This window comes from Lepidochelys kempii, chromosome 8 (genome assembly GCF_965140285.1).
Source record: "Lepidochelys kempii isolate rLepKem1 chromosome 8, rLepKem1.hap1, whole genome shotgun sequence".
NCBI lineage: Eukaryota > Metazoa > Chordata > Testudines > Cheloniidae > Lepidochelys > Lepidochelys kempii.
This window is the reverse complement of record NC_136387.1, coordinates 104,247,206-104,272,153: the sequence shown is the minus strand read 5'-3', so window position 1 is coordinate 104,272,153 and position 24,948 is coordinate 104,247,206. Positions and strand designations below refer to the sequence as shown.

Here is a 24,948-nt window from a genome sequence, read left to right as displayed (position 1 = left end):
GGATGTGGCCCGCGGGCCATAGTTTGCCCACCTCTGAGTTAGGGAAACACAGTGCCTGTGCAGACACTATGCTACTTACATCATATGCTGGCTGTCAGCCCCAAGTGAGGCTGCCAGCTGGAGCCCTACCCCTCTCCCCCCACACTCCAGCACTGACAGCCCAAGCTGTCAGCCTGGTGTGGGCTCACAGCTGGACTCCTCTCACCCCGCACCTGCAGCCTGAGCTGTCAGCCAGGTGCACAGCTCACACTGGAACCTCCCTCTCACTGTCAACCAGGCCTGGGCTCTCAGCTGGGGTCCCTGCTCTGACAGCCTGATCTGTCAGCCCAGTGCTATTGGAGAGGTTTTCTTCCCAACCAGAAGGACTAGAAACTTAACTTGTATTTTTATTGAACTCTTCAATTCTTCAAAAACTGATTATATCTTTAGAGAACATTCAGTTAGACCCCATGTTTTTCTGGGAGGGCAAAACAAAATGGAAAAAATTAAAATGCAATAAAATGAAGAAGTCACCCCTCCTCCCCAGCAGTGGTTCTGGATGCAGGCAGCTAGGCCAAATCTGAGAGAGAGGTTCTATGACCTGGCACACAGCATTGCACTGCTCCTCAGGTTTGGTCTGGCTGCCTTTCCATCATGATGAAAACGATGGAATTTATTGAAAAACTGACCCCTTCCTCCTGTCCCAGTTTCAGATAGCTTTATGCTCTCACCTGTACAGTCACTGAATAATAAGTACAACAGAAGCGTGTATGTTTCATGAAGCAGCCAAGCCGTTGTGTTGTGACAGAAGTATAACCTTGTACTTGTGATCTCCCCTAAGGTAAATCATCCTCTGAGCACTGGGATCAATGTAATTAGGTTCTCTAAGCATAAATCATTTTGGTTTCAATTCAAACATTCACTCTTCAATGCACTTTGAAGCCTTCTGAATAGGTTTGCATAATATAGGACCATGGATAACGCTGCTTATTTCATTACAAGTAGTAACGAAGTTTCAGCACTGATAAGTCCACTCCTTTGGCCAGACTAATACTTTCTGGTGGCTGAGAAAGTTTAATTCTTCATTCTGAAATACGAACTGTCCCACAAAGGCATTTTATTGTTACATTTCTGTTTGTAATTTGAAACATGTATAAAGGCATCTGGGTTGGGTGGGCAGAAGTCTTCCCTTCAAATCTTCGAGGTGTCTCATTGGCATTTACCTCCTTGTATGTTAATGTTGCTACTGGAACTAATTTCTGTAGTAGTGAACTGATGGTAAATATTTTACATTAAAAATTCCTGGGAAACTGGATGCATACATTTTTCTTTAAAAATCAGTTAGCTTTTTAAATTCTTACCTTGTTGAAAAAAAAAGTCTAGTAGAGGGGAAGGGAAAATTGATTACTACCTTCTCTTGGTTGAGACAGTTTTACTGGCTTACATTTGAAAGTCTGTTCTTACAATGAAAGTAGTAATTAAAAAAAAAGAAGTCAGAATTTGTTAAATGCAGCCCGACTATTCTGATTTTCTAAACAAACCTATGTTTCTCTCGTCCTTACTATTAAAAGCACTCTCTTTTTGGGAAGCTTTAATTGTGTATTTCAATGATACAGTCTCCATCTTAGAAATACACATCAGTTGTCCGTATGTTTCAGGATGGGGAGGGAGACAACGCAATTACACCACAAAAGTGGCATTTCACTAGGCTCTGGTTCCACAAAGCATGTTCCAAAATTACTTTTCAATCCCTTATACCTTTTCTATATTTTCCCAACCACAAATCCCGCAGAAAACATACTGCTTATTAACAGCCATGTCCAGGCAAATACCTCACTTCAGCCATTTTGGCAGGTAACAAATCCTTTTGTGTGTAAACTGAGTATAAACTGATGTAGTGTTGGCTTCTTGAGTCCACAGACTGCCTGAAATATTAGTTATGTGAAGCACAACCTTCTCCCATTCATCTTACTGAAACCTAGGCCACATCTACACTACAGATTTCTGCCAACATAGCTATGCTGGTCAGGGTTGTGAAACGGTGTGATCCCTGAGTGAAAAAGCTGTGCCTGAAGATGTCTGTAGCATAAAGGCTGTTATACCATCAAACCTGTACTTTTACTAGTATAGTTCGTCTTGCTTGGGAGAAATGGTGTGTGGGGAATAGTCTATACTGGTTACAAGCACAGCTTTGTCAGTATAAGCTGCATCCATTCTGGTATTCAGATACTGGTAGAGTGCTTCTAGTGCAGACATGACTCTATTAAAGGCAATTTAATTATCAACATTAAATATTTCACCACTGATTTTAACAGAAATATTCAGCTATATTTTTTCCACAATCTCAAACTGTCTCCCATAGCCCCCCAGGTCCCACAGACCCAGATAACCCCTTAACATAGTTGCCAAGATCTCCATCTTACCCACCCTCCCAATGCAACTACTTCTACCGCCAATATCTTGCACCAGTAAACTGTAAAATTAGTGGGGACTTGCTGCAGTACCCATGTTAACAATACAAAGTGAGTTTTGATTCAAAGTGTGAAGACTGAGGTTAAAGTCTTAATTATTACACAACCATTAATACTGCTAGCAGCGTCTAGGTCTGCATATTAACCCAACCCTTTTAAGTTTACACTTCCACCTAATGCATAATGGCCTAGTCTAGGCTGTAAACTGAAAGCCCAACAAAGTAAAAAACCCAAATAGTTTGATATAAGTAAATTACAAAACATTAGAAACTGATTGTGCCAATTTTTGTACTGAAAACACTTAACTCTAAAGACGTTCAAAAAAAATTTTTTTTGAGAATGTTGGTGGCTCACGAGACCAGTAATGAGGAAGGGATCCTTTCACATTTACTGTCACTAGTTCAAATCCAGCCCTAATGACCAAGTTTTAGGCAATTGTTTTTGACGCTCTGTGAAATGAGTTGCCTTCTCACTCAATCCAGCTCACACTGGAAAGGTCATCACATCACAAGAGCACCTCAAGTGGTACCACTTTTGGCAGTCGCAGAAAGATTAAAGAGTGCATGGGCCACAGAAGCTGAATTCCCCTCCTCCTTTAAAGATGGCTTCCACAGAACATGGTTAAGGCATAATGGTGGAGTAGTACAGGAGAAATATCTGTTGTGTGGATAAAGGACTCAGATGTCTGGTGCTGTCAGTACAGCACCTCATGAACAATGAATTCACTAGAAATCATTTAAGTAAAGATAATCTATGAAGTTACACAGAAACTGACAATTTGCCTATCAAGCTTCAATTAACAGAATGGAATTTAGCATACACAGATGCTCAGCCATGGAGACTAAAATCTTCTGGGAAAGAGACAAGTTTAGTCTCCATGCTACACTCAAACCTTCACCTCTCTGGTAAGACTGCTAACAAGGAGGGTAATTAGTGCCAGTGATCATGGGGTTTGTGCAACATTAACAATTTTCCATCAAAAATTGGACTGAAATAAATTACACACACAAGCCACCAGACACCACACAACCATCATCTCTTATAGCATGGATTAAACTATTTTCAAAAAGCCTTAATACTTAGAATGACACTTGGAACTTTTTTATTTTGAAGAGTGATTAAAAATGGCATCGCAAGGTTCCATGGTGGCCTCCATATGAAATGTATTTACTTCACAAGACATTTCCTTTTCCAATTGCCACACTTGTAAACTCACCACAGTAATGTTTTACCAGGACAAATGTTTTCAGCTGGGTTGCAAAAGTGTATGCAGATTTCATAGAATCGTAAAACCACAGGGTTAGAAGGGACTGCAAGGGTCATCTAGTCTAACCCCTTTCCAAGATGCAGGATTTGTTGTGTTTAAACCATCCAAGACAGATGGCTATCCAGCCTCCTTTCAGAAACCTCCAGTGAAGGCACTTCCACGACTTCCCTAGGCAGTCTGTTCTATTGTCCCACTGTTCTTACAGTTAGAAAGTTTTTCCTGAGATTTAGTCTAAATCTGCTATGCTGTAGTTTGAACCCACTGCCTCTTGTCCTGCCCTCTGTGGCAAGAGAACAAATTTTCTTCATATTTTTATAGCAACCTTTCAAGTATTTGAAGACCACTATCCTGTCCCCCCCAATCTCTTTTCCAAACCTAACATACACAGTTTCTCCAGCCTTTGCTCAAATGGGCTTGCAATTCCATCCTTTCGATCATCATTGTCATTCACTTCTGGATCCTTCCCAGTTTCTCTACTTCCTTTCTACACACTGGTGACCAAAATTGGACACAGTAATCCAGGTAAGGCCTAATAAGCACCAAATAGAGTGGTACTATTGCCTACCGTCACTTGCATGCTTTGCCTCTGTTAATGCAACTTAAAATTGCATTTGCATTTTTTGTAGCAGCATCACAGTTGACTCAGGTTGAGTTGTGATCTACCACAATTTCCAGGTCCTTCTTAGATTCATAGATTCATAGATTCATAGATATTTAGGTCAGAAGGGACCATTATGATCATCTAGTCTGACCTCCTGCACAATGCAGGCCACAGAACTTCACCCACCACTCCTAAAAAAGACCTCACACCTATATCTGTGCTATTGAAGTCCTCAAATTGTAGTTTGAAGACCTCAAGGAGCAGAGAATCCTCCAGCAAGTGACCCATGCCCCATGCCACAGAGGAAGGCGAAAAACCTCCAGGGCCTTCCAATCTGCCCTGGAGGAAAATTCCTTCCCGACCCCAAATATGGCGATCAGCTAAACCCTGAGCATATGGGCAAGATTCATCAGCCAGATACTACAGAAAATTCTTTCCCGGGTAACTTGGATCTTACCCCATCTAAAAACCCATCACAGGCCATTGGGCCTATTTACCATGAATATTTAATTACCAAAACCATGTTATCCCATCATACCATCTCCTCCATAAACTTATCGAGTTTAATCTTAAAGCAAGATAGATCTTTTGCCCCCACTACTTCCCTCGGAAGGCTATTCCAAAACTTCACTCCTCTGATGGTTAGAAACCTTCGTCTAATTTCTAATCTAAATTTCCTAGTGGCCAGTTTATATCCATTTGTTCTTGTGTCCACATTGGTACTGAGTTTAAATAATTCCTCTCCCTCTCTGGTATTTATCCCTCTGATATATTTATAGAGAGCAATCATATCTCCCCTCAACCTTCTTTTAGTTAGGCTAAACAAGCCAAGCTCCCTGAGTCTCCTTTCATAAGACAAGTTTTCCATTCCTCGGATCATCCTAGTAGCCCTTCTCTGTACCTGTTCCAGTTTGAATTCATCCTTCTTAAACATGGGAGACCAGAACTGCACACAGTATTCCAGGTGAGGTCTCACCAGTGCCTTATATAACGGTACTAAAACCTCCTTATCCCTACTGGAAATACCTCTCCTGATGCATCCCAAGACGACATTAGCTTTTTTCACAGCCATATCACATTGGCAGCTCATAGTCAACCTATGATCAACCAATACTCCAAGGTCCTTTTCCTCCTCCGTTACTTCTAGTTGATGCGTCCCTAGCTTATAACTAAAATTCTTGTTATTAATCCCTAAATGCATGACCTTACACTTCTCACTATTAAATTTCATCCTATTCCTATTACTCCAGTTTACAAGGTCATCCAGATCCTCCTGTAGGGTATCCCTGTCCTTCTCTAAATTAGCAATACCTCCCAGCTTTGTATCATCTGCAAACTTTATTAGCACACTCCCACTTTTTGTGCCCAGGTCAGTAATAAAAAGATTAAATAAGATTGGTCCCAAAACTGATCCTTGAGGAACTCCACTGGTAACCTCCCTCCAACTTGACAGTTCACCTTTCAGTAGGACCCGTTGTAGTCTCCCCTTTAACCAATTCCCTATCCACCTTTCAATTTTCCTATTGATGCCCATCTTATCCAATTTAACTAATAATTCCCCATGTGGCACAGTATCAAACGCCTTACTAAAATCTAAATAAATTAGATCCACTGCGTTTCCTTTATCTAAAAAATCTGTTACTCTCTCAAAGAAGGAAATCAGGTTGGTTTGGCACGATCTACCTTTTGTAAAACCATGTTGTATTTTGTCCCATTTACCATTGACTTCAATGTCCTTAACTACCTTCTCCTTCAAAATTTTTTCCAAGACCTTGCATACTACAGATGTCAAACTAACAGGCCTATAATTACTTGGATCACTTTTTTTCCCTTTCTTAAAATTATCCCCCATTCTGTATTTGTCCATTTGCTTTTTCTTCCCTATGTGTAGGGCCTTACATTGTCTTTACTGAATTTTATTTTGTTGTCTATAGCCCAGTTCTCCAATTTATCAAGATTGCTCTGAATTTTAGCTCTATTCTCCAAAGTATTTGCAACCCCCCAGCTTTGTCTCATCTCCAAATCTGATCAGTATGCTCTCTATTCCTACGCCAAGGTTATTAATAAAATATATTGACCACCAGCAGACCCAGAACATATCCCTGTGGAACCCCACTCAAAACCTCCTTCCAATCTTACATCATTCCAAATAATAGTTACACATTATTTGCGGCTGTTTAACCAATTATGTATCCACTTAATGGTAGTTCTGCCAAGCACGCATTTCTCCAGCTTACTTAGGAGAATGTTATGTGCGACTGCGTCAAAAGAATTGCTAAAATCCAGGTATATTATGTCCAGCGCATTCCTCTTATTCACAAAACCAGTTATCCTGTCAAAGAAGGACATCAAGCTGATTTGGCGTAATTTGTTATTAGTAAATCCATGTTGGCTGCTAGTGATTAACCCTTCATGCTCCAGGTATCCTGATCTACATCTCGTCCCCTTTATTGTCTATGGTAACTTCGCTAGTTGTCTGGTCATGTGTTATTTGTGGTGAAAAGACTGAAACCAAGTAGGCATGGAGGAGCTCTGCCTTCCTATAATCTTCCATGACCAGTTTACATTCTCCATTGATCAGCTGGCCCACATCATACCTGACTTTTCTTTTTTGTCCGAGATATTTGCAGAACTCCTTGTTGTCTCTAACATTTTTTGCCAGCTGCAACTCATTCTTTGCCTTGGGTTTCCTGATTTTGTCCCTATACACTTGCACTATTCCAAAGTATATTTCCTTGGTGACATGTCCCTCCTTCCATTTCCTGTAGGTATCCCTTTTGGTTTTTAAATAGATAAAAATCTCCTTGTGCAGCCACATGGGCCTCCTGTGCCTTTCATCTTTTCTTTCCTCTGCATAGGAACAGCTTGATGTTGAGCATCTAATATTGCATCTTTTAGGAACTGTTAGCCCCCTTTGATTCCTTTTCTTCCTAATTGGTCTTTCCATGGGACCATGCCTATTTTTCCTGAGTAGGTTGAAATCTGCCTTTCTGAAGTCCAGTGTCCTTGTTTTGCTGTTCTTGTCTCCTCCTTTCCTTAGGATCTTGAATTCTATCAAATCATGATCACTTCCTCCTAAGTTCCTGACCATCTTCATGTTCATATTCATCCCTGTTTGTCAACACTAAATCCAAAATAGACAGAATCTCCTTGGTGTTCCGACAACTTTCTAAATCAAAAAGTGGTCTCGTACACATGCTAAGAACTTGCAGGACACATTATGTTTTGTTGTAACAGTCGTCCAAAAGATATCAGGGAAGCTAAAATCCCCTCATTAGTACTAGCTCATGTGAGAGATTTAATTTATGAACAGTTTGGTTGATCACAGGGAGGAACAGACTCCAGCTCAACCTCCTATCTATATTTTCTTTGCAGACAGCCTTTTTTAGTTATTGAATCAAGTCTATTAGTAAGATTTTTGTTTAAACATAGTAGATTTAAAAAAAATCACATTTATTTTAATTCCTCACCCTCAAGCATTAATACCACATGTATTCATAAGAATGTTTCCCCTCTTACATTAAGCACAGCTAACGGACTTGAGATTCATCCAGTGTATTTAGCAAGGTAATGGATTCAACCTGGAATCCAATCTATCTTGAGGCAAAAAAGTTTGCTACCAGTATTTTCCAGTCTCAACAAGAAAATCAAAAGACCATGCAGAGTACTTACTTCCTTGCTATACCCCTCTAAAAAGTTTACCACTGAAACACCCCTCCCCCTTTCATGCTGCTCTATTTGAGTTGAAAAGCTGCTGTATACCAATCAATCATACTTGGCCACATACACATTTGTAACCTTTGTTTTTATATAAAGTAATGTAACCACAAACTTAACCTCAGTTTTGTATATATTACAGGCCTTACTACAAAAGACATGACTAGTACAACCAGATATTGAGGCAACATGTAGGCATTTGAGTGGAAAAAAGCCAATACTCATGAAACTTTAATTAGCTTGTTGGTAGTTGTCTGTATTTTAAACCACATGAAACACAGTCCAGGCCAAAAAGATAACTTTTCATTTCAGTTGAAATTAGCTTAATCGTCTAGCCACACCTTCAATCCACCTTCCCTGATGAACTACTGGTGCCAATATTGCTTCTGTATTTGCAAAACAACCTTGTTTCCCAAAGTTGAACTCTACCATAAGCTTTTTCATTAGATTTTATTTCTTACAAGAGCACAGGACAGCAGATGCAGATGTCCTGGAAAGATCTGTACACTGACACGGACCACAAGGCCTGTGGTATTGTGCCACAAAGACCATAATGTAAAACTGCCAGTACTACTTGCCTCTCCCCCACCCCCCACAAACTTTACCATATGACTAGACCTCACAAACCAAGGATCAGAATACCAGACACACATCTATTAAATAAAGCTGCGTGTCCAACAATTTAAAGGTGGGGACACCTAAGAGCCAGAAATTTCTTTTTTTATGTTTTTGTCAATTTGAGAATTTTTTTTAAAATTAACTGTAGAAATAAATTTCTGATGAAAAGCAATAAACCAGCTATTTAAAAAAGCATCAATCACATAGCAAATATAACGAGTTGGGAAGCATTGTACACGGGGACTAAAAAGCCCTACGAAAAAGTAGCTACCCACCTACTTGTTTTGGGGTTTCACCCTCTAAAATACCTCAACACAATAGAAGTTTTGAAGCTGCTTGTGGAAAAACTCTTCCAACAATTCTAGTTTGCAAAGCCTCCAAAATGCCTTGTACCTCCAAAAGTAATACTACAAGTTCTCTGTTCAGTCCCAGAGGAAGATGCATCAAGCTCCCTAAAGATCTAAAACAGTTATTATTCCATGTTACTTAATAGTTTGCTGGATTTTATGTTTTAAATTCAAGTTACTTTTCAAAAACATGTAACCTTTGTTTGTACTTGAAAGCCACAGAAAATGCAACATTTTAAAAACCACATATCTCCATAGTTAAACATTCAGCACCACCACAAAACTAAGTTTGAGTTTAAGTGCATTGTTTTAATAATCAGCGTTCTAGCATCATGGATGTGCTTCTATTTAAGTAGTATTGTGTCTGACAGACTACAAGATGCTCAACATAGAGACCAAGTTTTCCATTACAGTCTCTAAAAAAACCTGAGTATTGTCATTCTTCAGTAAATAATTGTTAAAGAAATTAACTTACTTGGAAAAAATCCATACATTTCAACTGAACCATACAGCTCGAGTCACATAAAATTCACTATAAAAGCGTGTCTGTGTGTACACACACACACTTCTTGTCCAACATTTATTCCTTATAAGAAAGGAAAACCACCTACTGTGATACCATTTGCAATTGTTATACCATCAAAACATCTCAAAGAAGCCTGGGAGGAACAGTAGAGCTGACTGTACCACAGCTGAAGAGGTTCAATGCGAAAGCTCTTTTAAAATAGGCCATTCTCAAGTAATTAAATTACTAACAGGAGTCACCAGATTTATTATTTTACCCCCATCACACACACTTAAAAACCACCAGACTTAAATTCTCCAAACTCCTTTTTACCCTCCCACTGGAATTATCTTGCCTTAAAAAACCCCTCAACTCTGAACAAACACCTACAGCCCATTCATCACCTCTTGCATTCATTTTTCAATCAGCTCCATATTTACTCAAAAACATTACTTATAAAAGACTTAATTTAAACCTCTTAGGCCTCATCTAAGTTAGATAACTGAACTGTTAGGAATAATGGCTTTCAGCATCAGCCTTCCTGAAACAGTATTAAAATGCTGAAGCGTTACCAGAGGCAAGACAAAAGCATTTCAATACTGTTTCAGGAAGTAAGCTTTATAATTGTCCAGAATGGTGTTTAAAATTTTTTAATACTGTTTTGGAACTTTTGCTAATGACTCACCTCTACAAAAAGAAAAGGAGTACTTGTGGCACCTTAGAGACTAACCAATTTATTTGAGCATAAGTTTTCGTGAGCTACAGCTCACTTCATCGGATGCATAACCATGGTGGAAACACTTGTCAAACAGGATTAGGACTACAAAGCAGGGCAGACACTAAAAGGTGAGGCCCCGTTTTCCTTCGAATAACTGTAGTAATAAATAGTTTCTGAGAAGATTTTTCAAAGCTCTCACTGCAGCAACAACTGTTTTCACTACTTGCAATGCTGAGGGCAGGGAGAAGGAGAAGAGACACTTCTCTGAAGCCAGGGCTGTTTCTTCCCCTTACATTACTCTGGAAGGAATTATTGCACTATACCTGGTTTCAGAGTAACAGCCTTGTTAGTCTGTATTCGCAAAAAGAAAAGGAGTACTTATGGCACCTTAGAGACTAACCAATTTATTTGAACATAAGCTTTCGTGAGCTACAGCTCACTTCATCGGATGCATCAGATGCATTTGAGCTTATGCTCAAATAAATTGGTTAGTCTCTAAGGTGCCACAAGTACTCCTTTTCCTTTTGCACTATACCTGTTCCTCTTTTGGATCAGGCCCTGGGATTTTGGAATACCAGGTCCCCAGGCCACAGCAGCATAAAGAACCTTTTACTGGAACGCGACCCTTAGTCACTCATGCGGTAATACTTCCTCTCTTAACACCTGAACCACACACAACCTCTTCATAGTCAGCTAGCATTTTTTAGGAGCATGTGCAACTCTAACACAGCTCATCTCTTCAGTTCTCTCTTCTGTCTTCTCATCTCAAATATTTTTGCATTGTTTCCCCACATCTTTTTGCTCTCACTCCCAACTTCACTAGTCTTTAGAAAACTTAATATTGCTGGCATAATTTTGTTAACTGCAACTTTACTGGGGAGAGGGGACCTACACTGCCATGTTCATATAAAAAGGAGCTTGAGGAAATTGACAATTTATTTCAGACTACACTTGTATCACTATTTGATCATTAGAACTTGCCTACACACAAACTTGCAGAGGTGACTAATGGTCATTTTAAAACAGATTTAGACTGATGCAAGTGCCTGTATGGACAGTCTTAAGTCAGTTTAAAAGCTGCTTATAGTCAACTTAGTTTGAGTAGTTTCCTTTCAGATTTAAGCTAAATACAAGCCATTTTAAAAACCCATTTAAGAAGATCCATGCAGGGGCTTGCCCAAATTTAAACTTGTTTAAAAAACTTTAGTTACATCATGATAACAGCCTTTCAACACAAGGCATATTTCAATCCCTCCTGTGAAAGTCATTAATATTCTAATCTTCCTACAGCCTTTATCCCACAAGAACAGAGTCACACAAAATTCACACTGAAAATTAAATATTTTCTACAACATTTAGAGGAAAATGACTAACCAAAGGCAACTGAAGTTGCTATCTTGTAGATGCTGGAAAAAACTTTTTTTTTTAATCCACACACTGTTTTACTTTAAAGTAGTAAATATAATTAAAAACACAATTGCAATAAAATATCACCCTGTAGTCCCTTTAGAAATTGCTATACAAACTCATTTCCTGCTAGTAGTTTACAAAGCAAAGCGTATGTAACATCAGTACTAGAATACTACTTTCCTTCTTCAAAAACCACAAAAGCATTTAATAAAAAAACCTAGAAAAACAGCAACAATACCTAGAAAGCATCAAAAATTATAAATCAAAATTTAGTTCACCTGGCTTATTAGCAAACAGGTTTCATTTTTAACTCTGAATTTTTTTAAAAAGTACCTCTCTCTGCATCACTAATTTTATATTAGTGATTTTAGAGCCAAATTTATACTTCTAACCAGCTGAAACTTAGTATTCTCTAATGTAGAGCAACTAAAATGCTGAGACTTTGCTATGATAAAGATAGCTTTATACTGCAATTACATCTAATTTTGAGTCTCACATCTGAGCCTCAGGTGTTTGAGCTCTGAGAACTGGATATGTGCACCAATAATCAGTGTTTCTCACTGAAGTTTATTAGTGTAATAAACACCAAAACACCACTTTTAAACTGGAAATTATAATGGCAAAATGTTTTCAGTTTTCATTAGACTTGACACTTCCTTCCTATACTTAGATTTTTATTCACATTGCAACCATCCAGGGAGTGTACAAAAAGGCACTGACCTATTTCATAACAGGACAATGTTTGAAACAATATTAATTTCTGCTGGCTTCAAATAGCACCAAGGGAACCCTGAGTGCCTGATGGTGAGAGAAACATGAAAGGCAAACTTTGCCGGCAGAATATAAACCATCAAGTCCAGGAGGCTGCTGGAAACTTTCAAGGTAAACAAAAACTTCGTTGGGAGTTACTGTATATCTTCTTATATCAAACAAGGAGGCTCCTACAGCTACTTCGCTCTCCTGCAAGTGAGAGCTGCTTGTTACACTAGAATTAGCCCTCCCTCTGCCCAAGCAGTCATTTTTTCAAGAATCTATAAAGACAACCTGCTTGTCCCAGATCAGCCCCCTCTCCAAACGCTCACACTTATAGTGTTTTCAACAGAAAGAGAAAACAGCGTCAAACTACTCACTATCCAGCCCCCCTCGCCCCTCCGTCCTTTGCCAGGGCTTCCCCATAGCCCTGACAGCCACCACAATTCCTACCTCCCACAGGACAACCCAGGCCAGAGATCCCATTCCTGCCCCTACCATCCCCCGGCCAAGAGCCTCCACTGCAATACTGCTCCCCTCCCCCGAACCCCCGTCTCCCTGGCTGCGCCCTCAGCCTTTCTAAAAGCCCAGGGTGTCCCCCCTCTCGTACAGCCCCCCCCTTACACTCTGGCCCCGACCTACTCCCCCGAGCCCTGCCTCCCCCACTCCCCCGGCCTACTCCCCCCCGGCCGGCCCCGAGCCCTGCCTCCCCCACTCCCCCGGCCTACTCCCCCCCGGCCGGCCCCGAGCCCTGCCTCCCCCACTCCCCCGGCCTACTCCCCCCCGGCCGGCCCCGAGCCCTGCCTCCCCCACTCCCCCGGCCTACTCCCCCCCCGGCCGGCCCCGAGCCCTGCCTCCCCCACTCCCCCGGCCTACTCCCCCCCCGGCCGGCCCCGAGCCCTGCCTCCCCCACTCCCCCGGCCTACTCCCCCCCGGCCGGCCCCGAGCCCTGCCTCCCCCACTCCCCCGGCCTACTCCCCCCCGGCCGGCCCCGAGCCCTGCCTCCCCCACTCCCCCGGCCTACTCCCCCCCGGCCGGCCCCGAGCCCTGCCTCCCCCACTCCCCCGGCCTACTCCCCCCCGGCCGGCCCCGAGCCCTGCCTCCCCCACTCCCCCGGCCTACTCCCCCCCCGGCCGGCCCCGAGCCCTGCCTCCCCCACTCCCCCGGCCTACTCCCCCCCCGGCCGGCCCCGAGCCCTGCCTCCCCCACTCCCCCGGCCTACTCCCCCCCGGCCGGCCCCGAGCCCTGCCTCCCCCACTCCCCCGGCCTACTCCCCCCCGGCCGGCCCCGAGCCCTGCCTCCCCCGGCCTACTCCCCCCCCGGCCGGCCCCGAGCCCTGCCTCCCCCACTCCCCCGGCCTACTCCCCCCCAGCCGGCCCCGAGCCCTGCCTCCCCCCCTCCCCCGGCCTACTCCCCCCCGGCCGGCCCCGAGCCCTGCCTCCCCCCCTCCCCCGGCCTACTCCCTCGTACGGCCCCCAGCCCTGCATCCCCCCCCCCGCCTACTCCCCCGGCCGGCCCCGAGCCCTGCCTCCCCCCCCCTCCCCCGGCCTACTCCCCCCCCCGGCCCCGAGCCCTGCTTCCCCCCCCCCTCCCCCGGCCTACTCCCCCGTACGGCCCCCAGCCCTGCCTCCCCCGGCCTACTCCCCCCCGGCCGGCCCCGAGCCCTGCCTCCCCCACTCCCCCGGCCTACTCCCCCCCCCGGCCCCGAGCCCTGCTTCCCCCCCCTCCCCCGGCCTACTCCCCCCCCCGGCCCCGAGCCCTGCTTCCCCCCCCTCCCCCGGCCTACTCCCCCCCCCGGCCCCGAGCCCTGCTTCCCCCCCCTCCCCCGGCCTACTCCCCCCCGGCCGGCCCCGAGCCCTGCCTCCCCCCCCGGCCTACTCCCCCCCGGCCGGCCCCGAGCCCTGCCTCCCCCGGCCTACTCCCCCCCCGGCCTACTCCCCCCCCCGGCCCCGAGCCCTGCTTCCCCCCCCTCCCCCGGCCTACTCCCCCCCCCGGCCCCGAGCCCTGCTTCCCCCCCCTCCCCCGGCCTACTCCCCCCCCCGGCCCCGAGCCCTGCTTCCCCCCCTCCCCCGGGCCCTGCTTCCCCCCCTCCCCCGGCCGGCCCCGAGCCCTGCCTCCCCCCCTCCCCCGGCCTACTCCCCCGGCCTCCCCCACTCCCCCGGCCTACTCCCCCGTACGGCCCCGAGCCCTGCCCCCTCACACTCCGGCGCCGAGCCCGCCCCCGCCCCCTCACACTCCGGCGCCGAGCCCGCCCGGCCTACTCCCCCGGCCGGCCCCGAGCCCTGCCCCATCAGCGCTGAGGCAGCAGGGCCCCGAGCCCGCAGCACAGGCCGGGCTCGCTGGGAGCCTCCCGGGACCGGCCCGGCGGTTCCCGGGTCGGTGTCGGGGCTGGCTACCACCCGCAGCCCTGGCTGGGCCCTCACGGAGAGGCCCGTCCCCCGCGGGGCCCCGCACTCACCGGCCAAGCCCCCTCGCTGCCTCCCGCGGCCCCACAACCATAACAAAGCTCTGCCCAAAATGGCTGCCCGGCCCTGCCCGGCCGGGGGCCGGAGGGGGCGGGGCCGGCGCGCGGGGGACACACCCACCTGGCGCGCTCTGGCCGCGCGCCTCTCTCGGCCCGGCGCGGGGGTCCCACGCGGGACGCTCCCAGGGCTGAGGGTGGGCGTTACGGCGCGAGGCTGGCGCGTGCTCTCCGGACGGGCGCGCGCGCGCATTCGCACGCTCGCGCGAATACGGCTCTCTCCAGTGTCTCCCTCGGCCACTCCGTGCGCGCGCCCGCCCGTGCTGCCTCGACACCTCCCCCCCCCCCCCCCGCCCGAACTTCTCCAGGCGGCTCGCGCGCCCGCTCTGTTTGTGTCGGTCACGCTGGGGGACGGGCCGAGCAGATTGCTCCTCCCGCCCGAGACTCCAAGTTCCAGGATGCACTGCGCCACCTGCCTCACCCTTTGTGAGGGGGGCGGCCGCCGCCGTGCATGCTGGGATGTGTAGTCCCCGCCCTGTTGCGGCCGCCACCTTCCCCTTAAAGTGGAAGGCACAGCCTCTGTGCAAGGAAGCAAAGCACTTTGTAATCCTAGAAAGCCAGCATCTGCCCCCTCCTCTCCGCCACAGCAGCGGGGAGGCAGAGTAGGCCGGCAGGCTGAGGCTTCGAGTACAAACCAATCCTTCCTGTTCAACAGAGATTTCCTGAATGAGCCAGCCGCACTGTAACACGTAGCAGAAATAATTGGGGAAGGCACCGCAATGGCTTTACATTCCACAAGGGAAGCTTCGCAGTCAACCCAGAAGCAGAGAAATTATGCCCCAGAGACACTTCCAGCAAAATGCAGCTGCAGGGCAAGAGGGAGGATTCCTCAGCTGCTGGAATAATGCTGAGTGCTATTTACCTCTCACCTGTTCTGCAAACTTTAGCTAATCTTCCCAGAAACCAGGGGAGAGGGATCAGGCCCAGCAAGGACTAGACATTCAGCATAACTGTTGCAGAAAAAGAGACAGAAAAGTGACCTCACAATTGGTGGTAGCTCCCCTTGCCAGCCTTGAAAGAGGCATAAATACAAGACACACAAATAAATTAACTTGAAGAAGAGTTTGGTGTGGCTGGAAAGTTTGTCTCTCTTTCACCAGCAGAAGTTGGTCCAATAAAAGATACCACCCCACCGACTTTATCTTTCAAATAAGTTAACTAGTTAGTCAATTTTCAGAGTAGCAGCCGTGTTAGTCTGTATTCGCAAAAAGAAAAGGAGGCCTTGTGGCACCTAAGAGACTAACCGATTTATTTGAGCATAAGCTTTCGTGAGCTACAGCTCCCTTCATCCGATGAAGTGCTCCTTTTAGTTAGTCAGTGTCTGGGTAGCACTTTGAAGATGTAAAGCATGTGTGCAAATTGTTACTGTGGCTACACCGCAAAGCTGGTGCTTGCGAACTAAATGCTCAATGCATTCTGACTACTCAGAACCGCTTGCCGTTTTCAGTTAAATAGATGAGAGTAGAGAACTGGGGTGTCAGCTTGGGCAGCACCCTCCACACCAGTCCAGGCTCTGATCCTGCACCCATGCAAATGCTTTATCCAGGCTCTTGGGGTTTTGTTTTTGTTTGTTTGTTTTTTGTTGGGGGGGGCGGTTTCTGACTCATACTTTTTGACTGTTTGGCAGTACTGGTGGCCTGCATGCAATCACTGGAAATACTTACATTCCCTAAGTAATGCTCAGCATAACCTGTCTGGAATCAGGCCTTTGCCATCAGTGAGATACATTGTTGTTTTGTTTTAAGGTAAATTCTCCCCCCTTTAGAACTGATGCCTTTTAACCCTGTCGCTCCCACCCTCTTAACGGTGGAAAAAACTCGGGGCAAGGGGAGCTTTCTGTAACGCCAGAGAACTGAAACGACAAGCCCCCCGCCCCCCCCCCCCCCGCTTTGAACAGAAAGTCCGGGCAGCCGGCCCCGCAAAGCGGAACGAGAGCGCCTGGCCCACGGCCGGGGCCGGGGCTCTCCGCCCGGCGCACACGGGAAGCCCCGCTCCTTCGGCCGGATGCTGCCGCCCTTCCCGTCCCTGCTCGGGAGGCTGGCTGCTGCTGGGGCTGGCCGTGCTCCTTGCCGTTCCCTTGGGCGGGTGAGTGCGTGATCCCTGGGAGGCGGTGGCGGGCCGCTGGGCTCCCCGGGGGACGGCGCCCCGGGAGGAGGGGTTGGTTTCCTGGGACTCTCTGCAGGGAGAGGAGGCGCGAGTGGGGGGCGCTTGCAGGGCAGCTGGGGCCGGGGAACTGATCCAGGCTGCGGCCTCTGGCGGCCCTCAGACCACCAGTGCCGAGTCTTGTTAATTACAGCAGAGCAGGGGGCTTCCCGGGTTCAGTTCCCACCTCTGCCACAGGCTCTCTCTGGGCAAATGACTTAGTCTCCCCCCCAGGTCCCCATGATCCTTCCTTTTGGTTATTTAGATTGTAAACTCTTCATTTTACAGTGGGGTCCCCAGACTTGGTTGGGGCTTCCAGATGCTTCTGTAATACGCAGTGGACCCCTTTAAAATGTGTGTTTGTAATCACAGTAATCTTCTCTAGGTTTTCTTTTCTCTTCTAAAGAACAGTGGTAATGTTACCTAGAAACTTCCCACCTTTAGAGGAATTTTTTTTGGTAGGATTAGTGGATTCAATTTGGGGCTGGGAGATGGAATTTTAATTCCAACTCTACCGTCAAGGTGACTTGGCAAACCATGTATACTGTGTCAGTTTCCCCATCTGTAAAATGGAGCTATTTACCTACTTCATAGGCACTTTGAGATATAGTTAAGCCCTGATCTGGCAATAAAATGCATTACAAGTTAATGACCTTAGCTTGTAAAGTGACTTGAAAACAAAATGCCCTGTAAAAGTTCAATATAATTATTTGGTTATAAGAGTACAGTAGATAAACATGTTATTAGCTGTACAATGACAAAATCCAAGATGCATGGTCCTGATCTGCTTCCTTTTACTTATAAAACAAAATGGGCAATAGGGAAAACAAATTGTTGTCATAACTTATACTAAGACATATTCTACCTAGTATAGACTGTCACTAAGTTGATTCTCTTAACATTTTTTCTTCATCCCTTAGGGCCTTCTGCTAAGGCAAATATGTTTCACCTTGTACAGCGATGTTGTTCCCACATACCTTTAAAAGTAAGTTTCTAATGTGTTATCTACTTTATTCTGAAATAGCTTTCAAAACAAAACAAAACAGTTTGTTGTGTGCAACAAGAGTGATGTCGTGGTGGGAGTCTGCTATAGACCACTGGACCAGGGGGATGAGGTAGATGAGGCTTTCTTCCGGCAGCTCGCGGAAGCTACTAGATCGCATGCCCTGATTCTCATGGATGACTTTAATTTTCCTGATATCTGCTTGGAGAGCAATACAGCGGTGCATAGACAATCCAGGAAGTTTTTGGAAAGCATAGGGGACAATTTCCTGGCGCAAGTGCTAGAGGAGCCAACTAGGGGGGGCGCTTTTCTTGACCTGCTGCTCACAAACCGGGTAGAATTAGTGGGGGAAGCAAAAGTGGATGGGAATCTGGGAGGCAGTGACCATGAGTTGGTTGAGTTCAGGATCCTGACGCAGGGAAGAAAGGTAAGCAGCAGGATACGGACCCTGGACTTCAGGAAAGCAGACTTCGACTCCCTCAGGGAACGGATGGCCAGGATCCCCTGGGGGACTAACTTGAAGGGGAAAGGAGTCCAGGAGAGCTGGCTGTATTTCAAGGAATCCCTGTTGAGGTTACAGGGACAAACCATCCCGATGAGTCGAAAGAATAGTAAATATGGCAGGCGACCAGCTTGGCTTAATGGTGAAATCCTAGCGGATCTTAAACATAAAAAAGAAGCTTACAAGAAGTGGAAGGTTGGACATATGACCAGGGAAGAGTATAAAAATATTGCTCGGGCATGTAGGAATGATATCAGGAGGGCCAAATCGCACCTGGAGCTGCAGCTAGCCAGAGATGTCAAGAGTAACAAGAAGGGTTTCTTTAGGTATGTTGGCAACAAGAAGAAAGCCAAGGAACGTGTGGGCCCCTTACTGAATGAGGGAGGCAACCTAGTGACAGAGGATGTGGAAAAAGCTAATGTACTCAATGCTTTTTTTGCCTCTGTTTTCACTAACAAGGTCAGCTCCCAGACTGCTGCGCTGGGCATCACAAAATGGGGAAGAGATGGTCAGCCCTCTGTGGAGATAGAGGTGGTTAGGGACTATTTAGAAAAGCTGGACGTGCACAAGTCCATGGGGCCGGACGAGTTGCATCCGAGAGTGCTGAAGGAATTGGCGGCTGTGATTGCAGAGCCATTGGCCATTATCTTTGAAAACTCGTGGCGAACGGGGGAAGTCCTGGATGACTGGAAAAAGGCTAATGTAGTGCCAATCTTTAAAAAAGGGAAGGAGGAGGATCCTGGGAACTACAGGCCAGTCAGCCTCACCTCAGTCCCTGGAAAAATCATGGAGCAGGTCCTCAAAGAATCAATCCTGAAGCACTTGCATGAGAGGAAAGTGATCAGGAACAGCCAGCATGGATTCACCAAGGGAAGGTCATGCCTGACTAATCTAATCGCCTTTTATGATGAGATTACTGGTTCTGTGGATGAAGGGAAAGCAGTGGATGTATTGTTTCTTGACTTTAGCAAAGCTTTTGACACGGTCTCCCACAGTATTCTTGTCAGCAAGTTAAGGAAGTATGGGCTGGATGAATGCACTATAAGGTGGGTAGAAAGCTGGCTAGATTGTCGGGCTCAACGGGTAGTGATCAATGTCTCCATGTCTAGTTGGCAGCCAGTATGAAGTGGAGTGCCCCAAGGGTCGGTCCTGGGGCCGGTTTTGTTCAATATCTTCATAAACGATCTGGAGGATGGTGTGGATTGCACTCTCAGCAAATTTGCGGATGATACTAAACTGGGAGGAGTGGTAGATACGCTGGAGGGGAGGGATAGGATACAGAAGGACCTAGACAAATTGGAGGATTGGGCCAAAAGAAATCTGATGAGGTTCAATAAGGATAAGTGCAGGGTCCTGCACTTAGGACGGAAGAACCCAATGCACAGCTACAGACTAGGGACCGAATGGCTAGGCAGCAGTTCTGCGGAAAAGGACCTAGGGGTGACAGTGGACGAGAAGCTGGATATGAGTCAGCAGTGTGCCCTTGTTGCCAAGAAGGCCAATGGCATTTTGGGATGTATAAGTAGGGGCATAGCGAGCAGATCGAGGGACGTGATCGTTCCCCTCTATTCGACATTGGTGAGGCCTCATCTGGAGTACTGTGTCCAGTTTTGGGCCCCACACTTCAAGAAGGATGTGGATAAATTGGAGAGAGTCCAGCGAAGGGCAACAAAAATGATTAGGGGACTGGAACACATGAGTTATGAGGAGAGGCTGAGGGAGCTGGGATTGTTTAGCCTGCAGAAGAGAAGAATGAGGGGGGATTTGATAGCTGCTTTCAACTACCTGAAAGGGGGTTCCAAAGAGGATGGCTCTAGACTGTTCTCAATGGTAGCAGATGACAGAACGAGGAGTAATGGTCTCAAGTTGCAGTGTGGGAGGTTTAGATTGGATATTAGGAAAAACTTTTTCACTAAGAGGGTGGTGAAACACTGGAATGCGTTACCTAGGGAGGTGGTAGAATCTCCTTCCTTAGAGGTTTTTAAGGTCAGGCTTGACAAAGCCCTGGCTGGGATGATTTAACTGGGAATTGGTCCTGCTTTGAGCAGGGGGTTGGACTAGATGACCTTCTGGGGTCCCTTCCAACCCTGATATTCTATGATTCTATGAAAACAGGAGGCAAAGCATCTTCGGTATAAAACACAGTTGGCTCACAGTTTACAACAGACTGAGGTTTCATTTTATCATATTTATTTTTTTCCAAAGGAACTTTTCTAATGTTTAAAGTGTATAGAATTGTAAACCCATTTTTTCCCTGATTCTTGCCTGGCATCATCGAACCGCAACTTAGCCACATAGCTTGATCCGTAAGCCTGCTGCTGTGCAGGCTTACTGATATGTTTTGTTGCTGGTATTTGATAGCTGTTAAAATTAAAGAGCCAAATCCTCCCTTCAGTTCTGTCTCTATAACCATGCTGAAATCAGTGGGGTTTCATGGGTGTAACTATGGACAGAACTTAAGTGTACAGTCTGGATCATATATGCACCACAAAATTCCTCTTTACTGAAACAGTTATAACATTAGGCATGCATCCAATGAAGTGAGCTGTAGCTCACGAAAGCTTATACTCAAATAAATTTGTTAGTCTCTAAGGTGCCACAAGTACTCCTTTTCTTTTTGCGGATACAGACTAACACAGCTGCTACTCTGAAACCTAACATCATGGTGATGATACAGTCTCCACACTCTCAGGTCACCATCTGCAAAGTATTTTTTTAAAAGTTCTGTAGCTGCTCTCTTTTGATTGAATATGAAGAAGGCAAAAAGGCATTGTGCTTTTTCCTCAGCAACTTCAGGAATGTCAATTTTTGCAAGAGGGCCTCAGGGCAATCACAGGGATGTTTATTGTGAGCTCTAGCACCTTAATTGTTAATCTTTAACACAGACTTTCTTTATCCAAAATCTTAGTCTATTAAACTTGAGGTGTTTCAAAACAAGTTTTTAAAGTGACTAACAATCCTTTTCCCTTTCACTTACCCTCTGTTCTACTCTAAGGAGGGCTTGAATTTCTAGTGTGAAAACACAAGCAAGGAAAGTAGTTGGAGGAAACTTTTCAGGCCTTCTTTATTCACCCTAAAGCAGCAAAAAGAACACAAGCGCAGATAGTCTCTTCACAGATCACTGCCATGTCAGAAACAGGGGAGGAAGGCAGTGATTTCTGTAACTTCTGTGTAATGCTTTCTACTGTTTGTGTTGGAATGCAGTGAAACAGCCAACTTCTTATAAAACCAGCAGTGCTCTTTACGTGAAGGGGAAAAAAAAATCTTTATAAACCTTCTAATAACATACAAGCCAGTAGATTTCCACAGCTAGGCTTAATTTTATGCAGGGTATAACTAATCAACTCTCCAGGCTAACAAGTGCTTGTCAGATACTCCTAATACGTTTTGTAATTGCAGCTCCAGAAGTTGACCCTTCACAGACAACTACAGTATGGAAGGAATAAGACAATTTGTTCTTCTCCTCTCAGTATCCCTCTGCAGAGAGTTCTTTCCCATCCGTTGAGATCTCAGCTCCTCACCAAGGCCTCAGCCTGTGTAACCAAGGCCCAGGGATTCCATTGCTCCCTCCGCTGCTTAAAGAAAAAGAAACCAGAAGAACCTGAACCCCAACTGGGGCTTCTGCGCCATGATATGAGGTCACTAAAGGACTCACCAAAGCCTGCCTTTTACCTGGGCCTTGCAGGGTTGATTCCATTTGTTTCAGTGCCACTGATAATGGCTATCCAACAGACCTACTACGCTGAGCTGGCATTTGCTCAAATTACATATGGGGCCACTATAGTCTCTTTTCTAGGAGGAGTCAGGTGGGGATTTGCTCTCCCAGAAAATAGCCCAGGCAATCCTGATTGGATGAACTTGGGGAACAGTATAGTTCCCCCTTTATTAGCCTGGTTTGCCATACTTTTTAAAGATGACCTCACTCAAGCTGCAATCATGGTGATAATTGGTTTAGGGGTAGCATTACATTATGACCTTGCTGTTCTTCCTACTTATCCCAGCTGGTTTAAAGCCCTCAGGGTATTACTAACCATGGTGGCAGTATTTTCATTGGTAGCCACCTTGGGACTTACGGATGTTTATCCAGAGAAGCAGCTAAGGAACAGTGCAAGTAAATGAAAGTGAATCATCATAAACCAACAGACAAGAGATTTTTTTTTTTTTTCTGTCAAGCTACTGCAGAGTTTTGTATGAAGTTCTAATGGGAGTAAAAGAAACTGCTTAGCTTCTCCATGCTTGCAGAACTAGAGCCATGAGTGGAAATCAGAAAACAGCAACTTGCAAGACGCTTACTTTGGGAGCAACCAGTTTCCAAGCAAGTTGAGCAGAGGATTTATATATACACATTATTCACTTTCTTTAGATTGTTTTCAAGACAGGTATGCATCTTCCCTTATTTGTACAGCAAGAGCCCAATCCTGACAGATCTTTGAGTACTACCGTAATATATTTTTAAATGTTTGGGGGTAGATTAAACTCCTTGTGTACTATGAAGAATAATTATTAAAACAAGGATAGGTCAAGAGGCTTAATTATAAGGTGTGCCAAGTTCTGCAATGGAAGGAATAAGGTCATAGCTTTTGTAAATGTTAAGAACCCTTTTAGCTGAAAACCATGGGATGAAAGCACTTCCTGTTCCCACTGAAAATGGAACAATTACTGCATTATACTTAAGTTTGTAGACATTTGGAAGATTCATAATGTACAAGGTTATTATATGTACAGCTGCTTTTTTTTTTCTTTTTTGATAATGCTGTTTGTAAATACCACACCTACACCACCCCAGGACAAGATTCTTCCCTGACCCAAATTCTACTGACGAGAAAATATACACTAAACATGGTAAATGATTTAAGAGTTGGTCACTAAACAACACATATAGGTAAGGTTGGTTTGTCATGTCAAGCTCGAGATCAGTGTTTATCTAAAGCAGGGGTCTCAAACACACAGCCCCCGGGGTTATTTTCTGTGGCCTACCAGCTCCCTGCAGCACCCCACCCCCTCAGCATTTACCTACAGCAGCTCCAGCCCGTGCTACTCCAGGAAGCGGCCAGGACCTGGGAGGGTGGAACCCTGGTCTGTGTGTTGCCCTGGCCAGCCCTCCAGGTACCTCCCCTGAAGTTCCCTATTCCTGGCCAATGGGAGCTGTGGGGGGCGGTGCCTGGAGGCATGGCCAGGGCAACACACAGACCCCTGTGCCTCCTACCGCAGCCCCTAGCCACTTCCCGGAACAGTGTGGGGGTAGGGCGGGCAGGCAAGGAGCCTGCCCTGCCCCGCCCCGCCCCTGGTGCGCACCAGGCCAGACCCACCCCCTGAATGCCTCCTGCAGCTGAACCCCCTGCACTGAGCCCCCTCCTGCACCCTGCCCTGAGCCCCCTGATGCACCCCAGCCCCCTGCCTTGAGCCTCCTTCCACACCCTGCACCTCTCCTGCACCCCCTGGGGGTTGGAATAGGGGCAAGGAAGAGGTGGGGCCTCATGGAAGGGGTGGAGTGGGGGCGGTCAGTTGTGCGGCCCCTGGGCCAATGTACTGGTCCTCATGGTCATTTGAGTTTGAGACCCCTGATCTAAAGTGTGTCGGAGACACTAAGAGCACCCCAAGTCCAAACAGCACCCTGTCATGATATTTACGCAAAAGATGGCATGTAATATATCTTTAGAAAACTAATAACTCACTGATCATTAATATTCTTGCATGATATATGTATGGTCAACCCCAAGAGAACTTTACAGCTATTTCCAGCATATGTGACTAAAATGTATTTAAACCTGGTATAGTGGAGCAGTTCATAAACAAATTTTCTCCAGCCAAAGAAAAGAGGCCAATGCCTTAAACCAGGTGTGGCCAAATTCAGTGAGCTATTTATTTGTATCAGAGGTTGCAGGAAGAGATCACTTGCATTATAAAAATCACCAGCAGGGGAGAAGACAGCATGGTGTCCCTACCTAGCAAGTAAAAGGAACTTGATCTGGGGAGGAATTTTGGTAGAATACATTTCAGAGGTTTACTAGACTACAAAGAGGGGGGGAGTGAACCCCTAAGTTATCCTTCACCCAAGGAAACAAAAGAATCCTGAGCATAGCCATGAGTATAAAATAAGGACTTCAGTTAGGATAAATCATGTCACTCTTCCATTAACTGTAAGGGTGCAGTAGAACATTATGAACTACTACTAGCCACTGGCAGTAGGTGTGATGTTATGGGGGTTCACCTAGACCAGTAAGGGGTTCTGTCAGTGCCTTCCCTGTAACTATGGTTGCTTCCAGGCTGTGCACCACAAAGCCCTCACGCTGGCATCTTGCAGGGTGACAGAGCTCCTCCTGTTCTGAGACTCCCCAAAACCACCTCCCCTGCAGCAGCCAGTCCCACTCACTGGATACTCACATACATTAAATTT

General features: G+C 46.2%; 2 protein-coding genes across 4 annotated transcripts in view; one reads left to right on the top strand and one right to left on the bottom strand.

Annotated features, from left to right (window-relative positions):
- The window catches only part of GPBP1L1 (GC-rich promoter binding protein 1 like 1), a 52,186-nt gene extending 37,030 nt beyond the window's left edge, over positions 1-15,156 (bottom strand). For 2 of the 3 annotated variants that reach the window (XM_073357865.2, XM_073357867.2), the window contains exon 1: positions 14,842-14,950. The gene's annotated coding sequence lies outside the window, so the exon portion shown is untranslated. The other variant, XM_073357866.2, reaches the window with a different exon arrangement.
- Positions 15,157-16,882: 1,726 nt separating this feature from the next.
- TMEM69 (transmembrane protein 69) lies at positions 16,883-23,273 on the top strand. Its single transcript, XM_073357864.2, has 3 exons — positions 16,883-16,989; positions 17,967-18,031; positions 21,951-23,273. Exons 2-3 carry the CDS (start codon positions 17,987-17,989, stop codon positions 22,668-22,670), a joined length of 765 nt encoding a protein of 254 aa, XP_073213965.1. The 5' UTR covers positions 16,883-16,989; positions 17,967-17,986; the 3' UTR covers positions 22,671-23,273.
- Positions 23,274-24,948: the final 1,675 nt, after the last annotated feature.

Coding starts and splice junctions, on each gene's coding strand:
- TMEM69 (XM_073357864.2), top strand. CDS start 17,987: ATGTTTCACCTTGTACAGCGATGTTGTTCCCACATACCTTTAAAA. Junction 18,032..21,950: donor GTTCCCACATACCTTTAAAA/GTAAGTTTCTAA, acceptor TTGTAATTGCAG/CTCCAGAAGTTGACCCTTCA.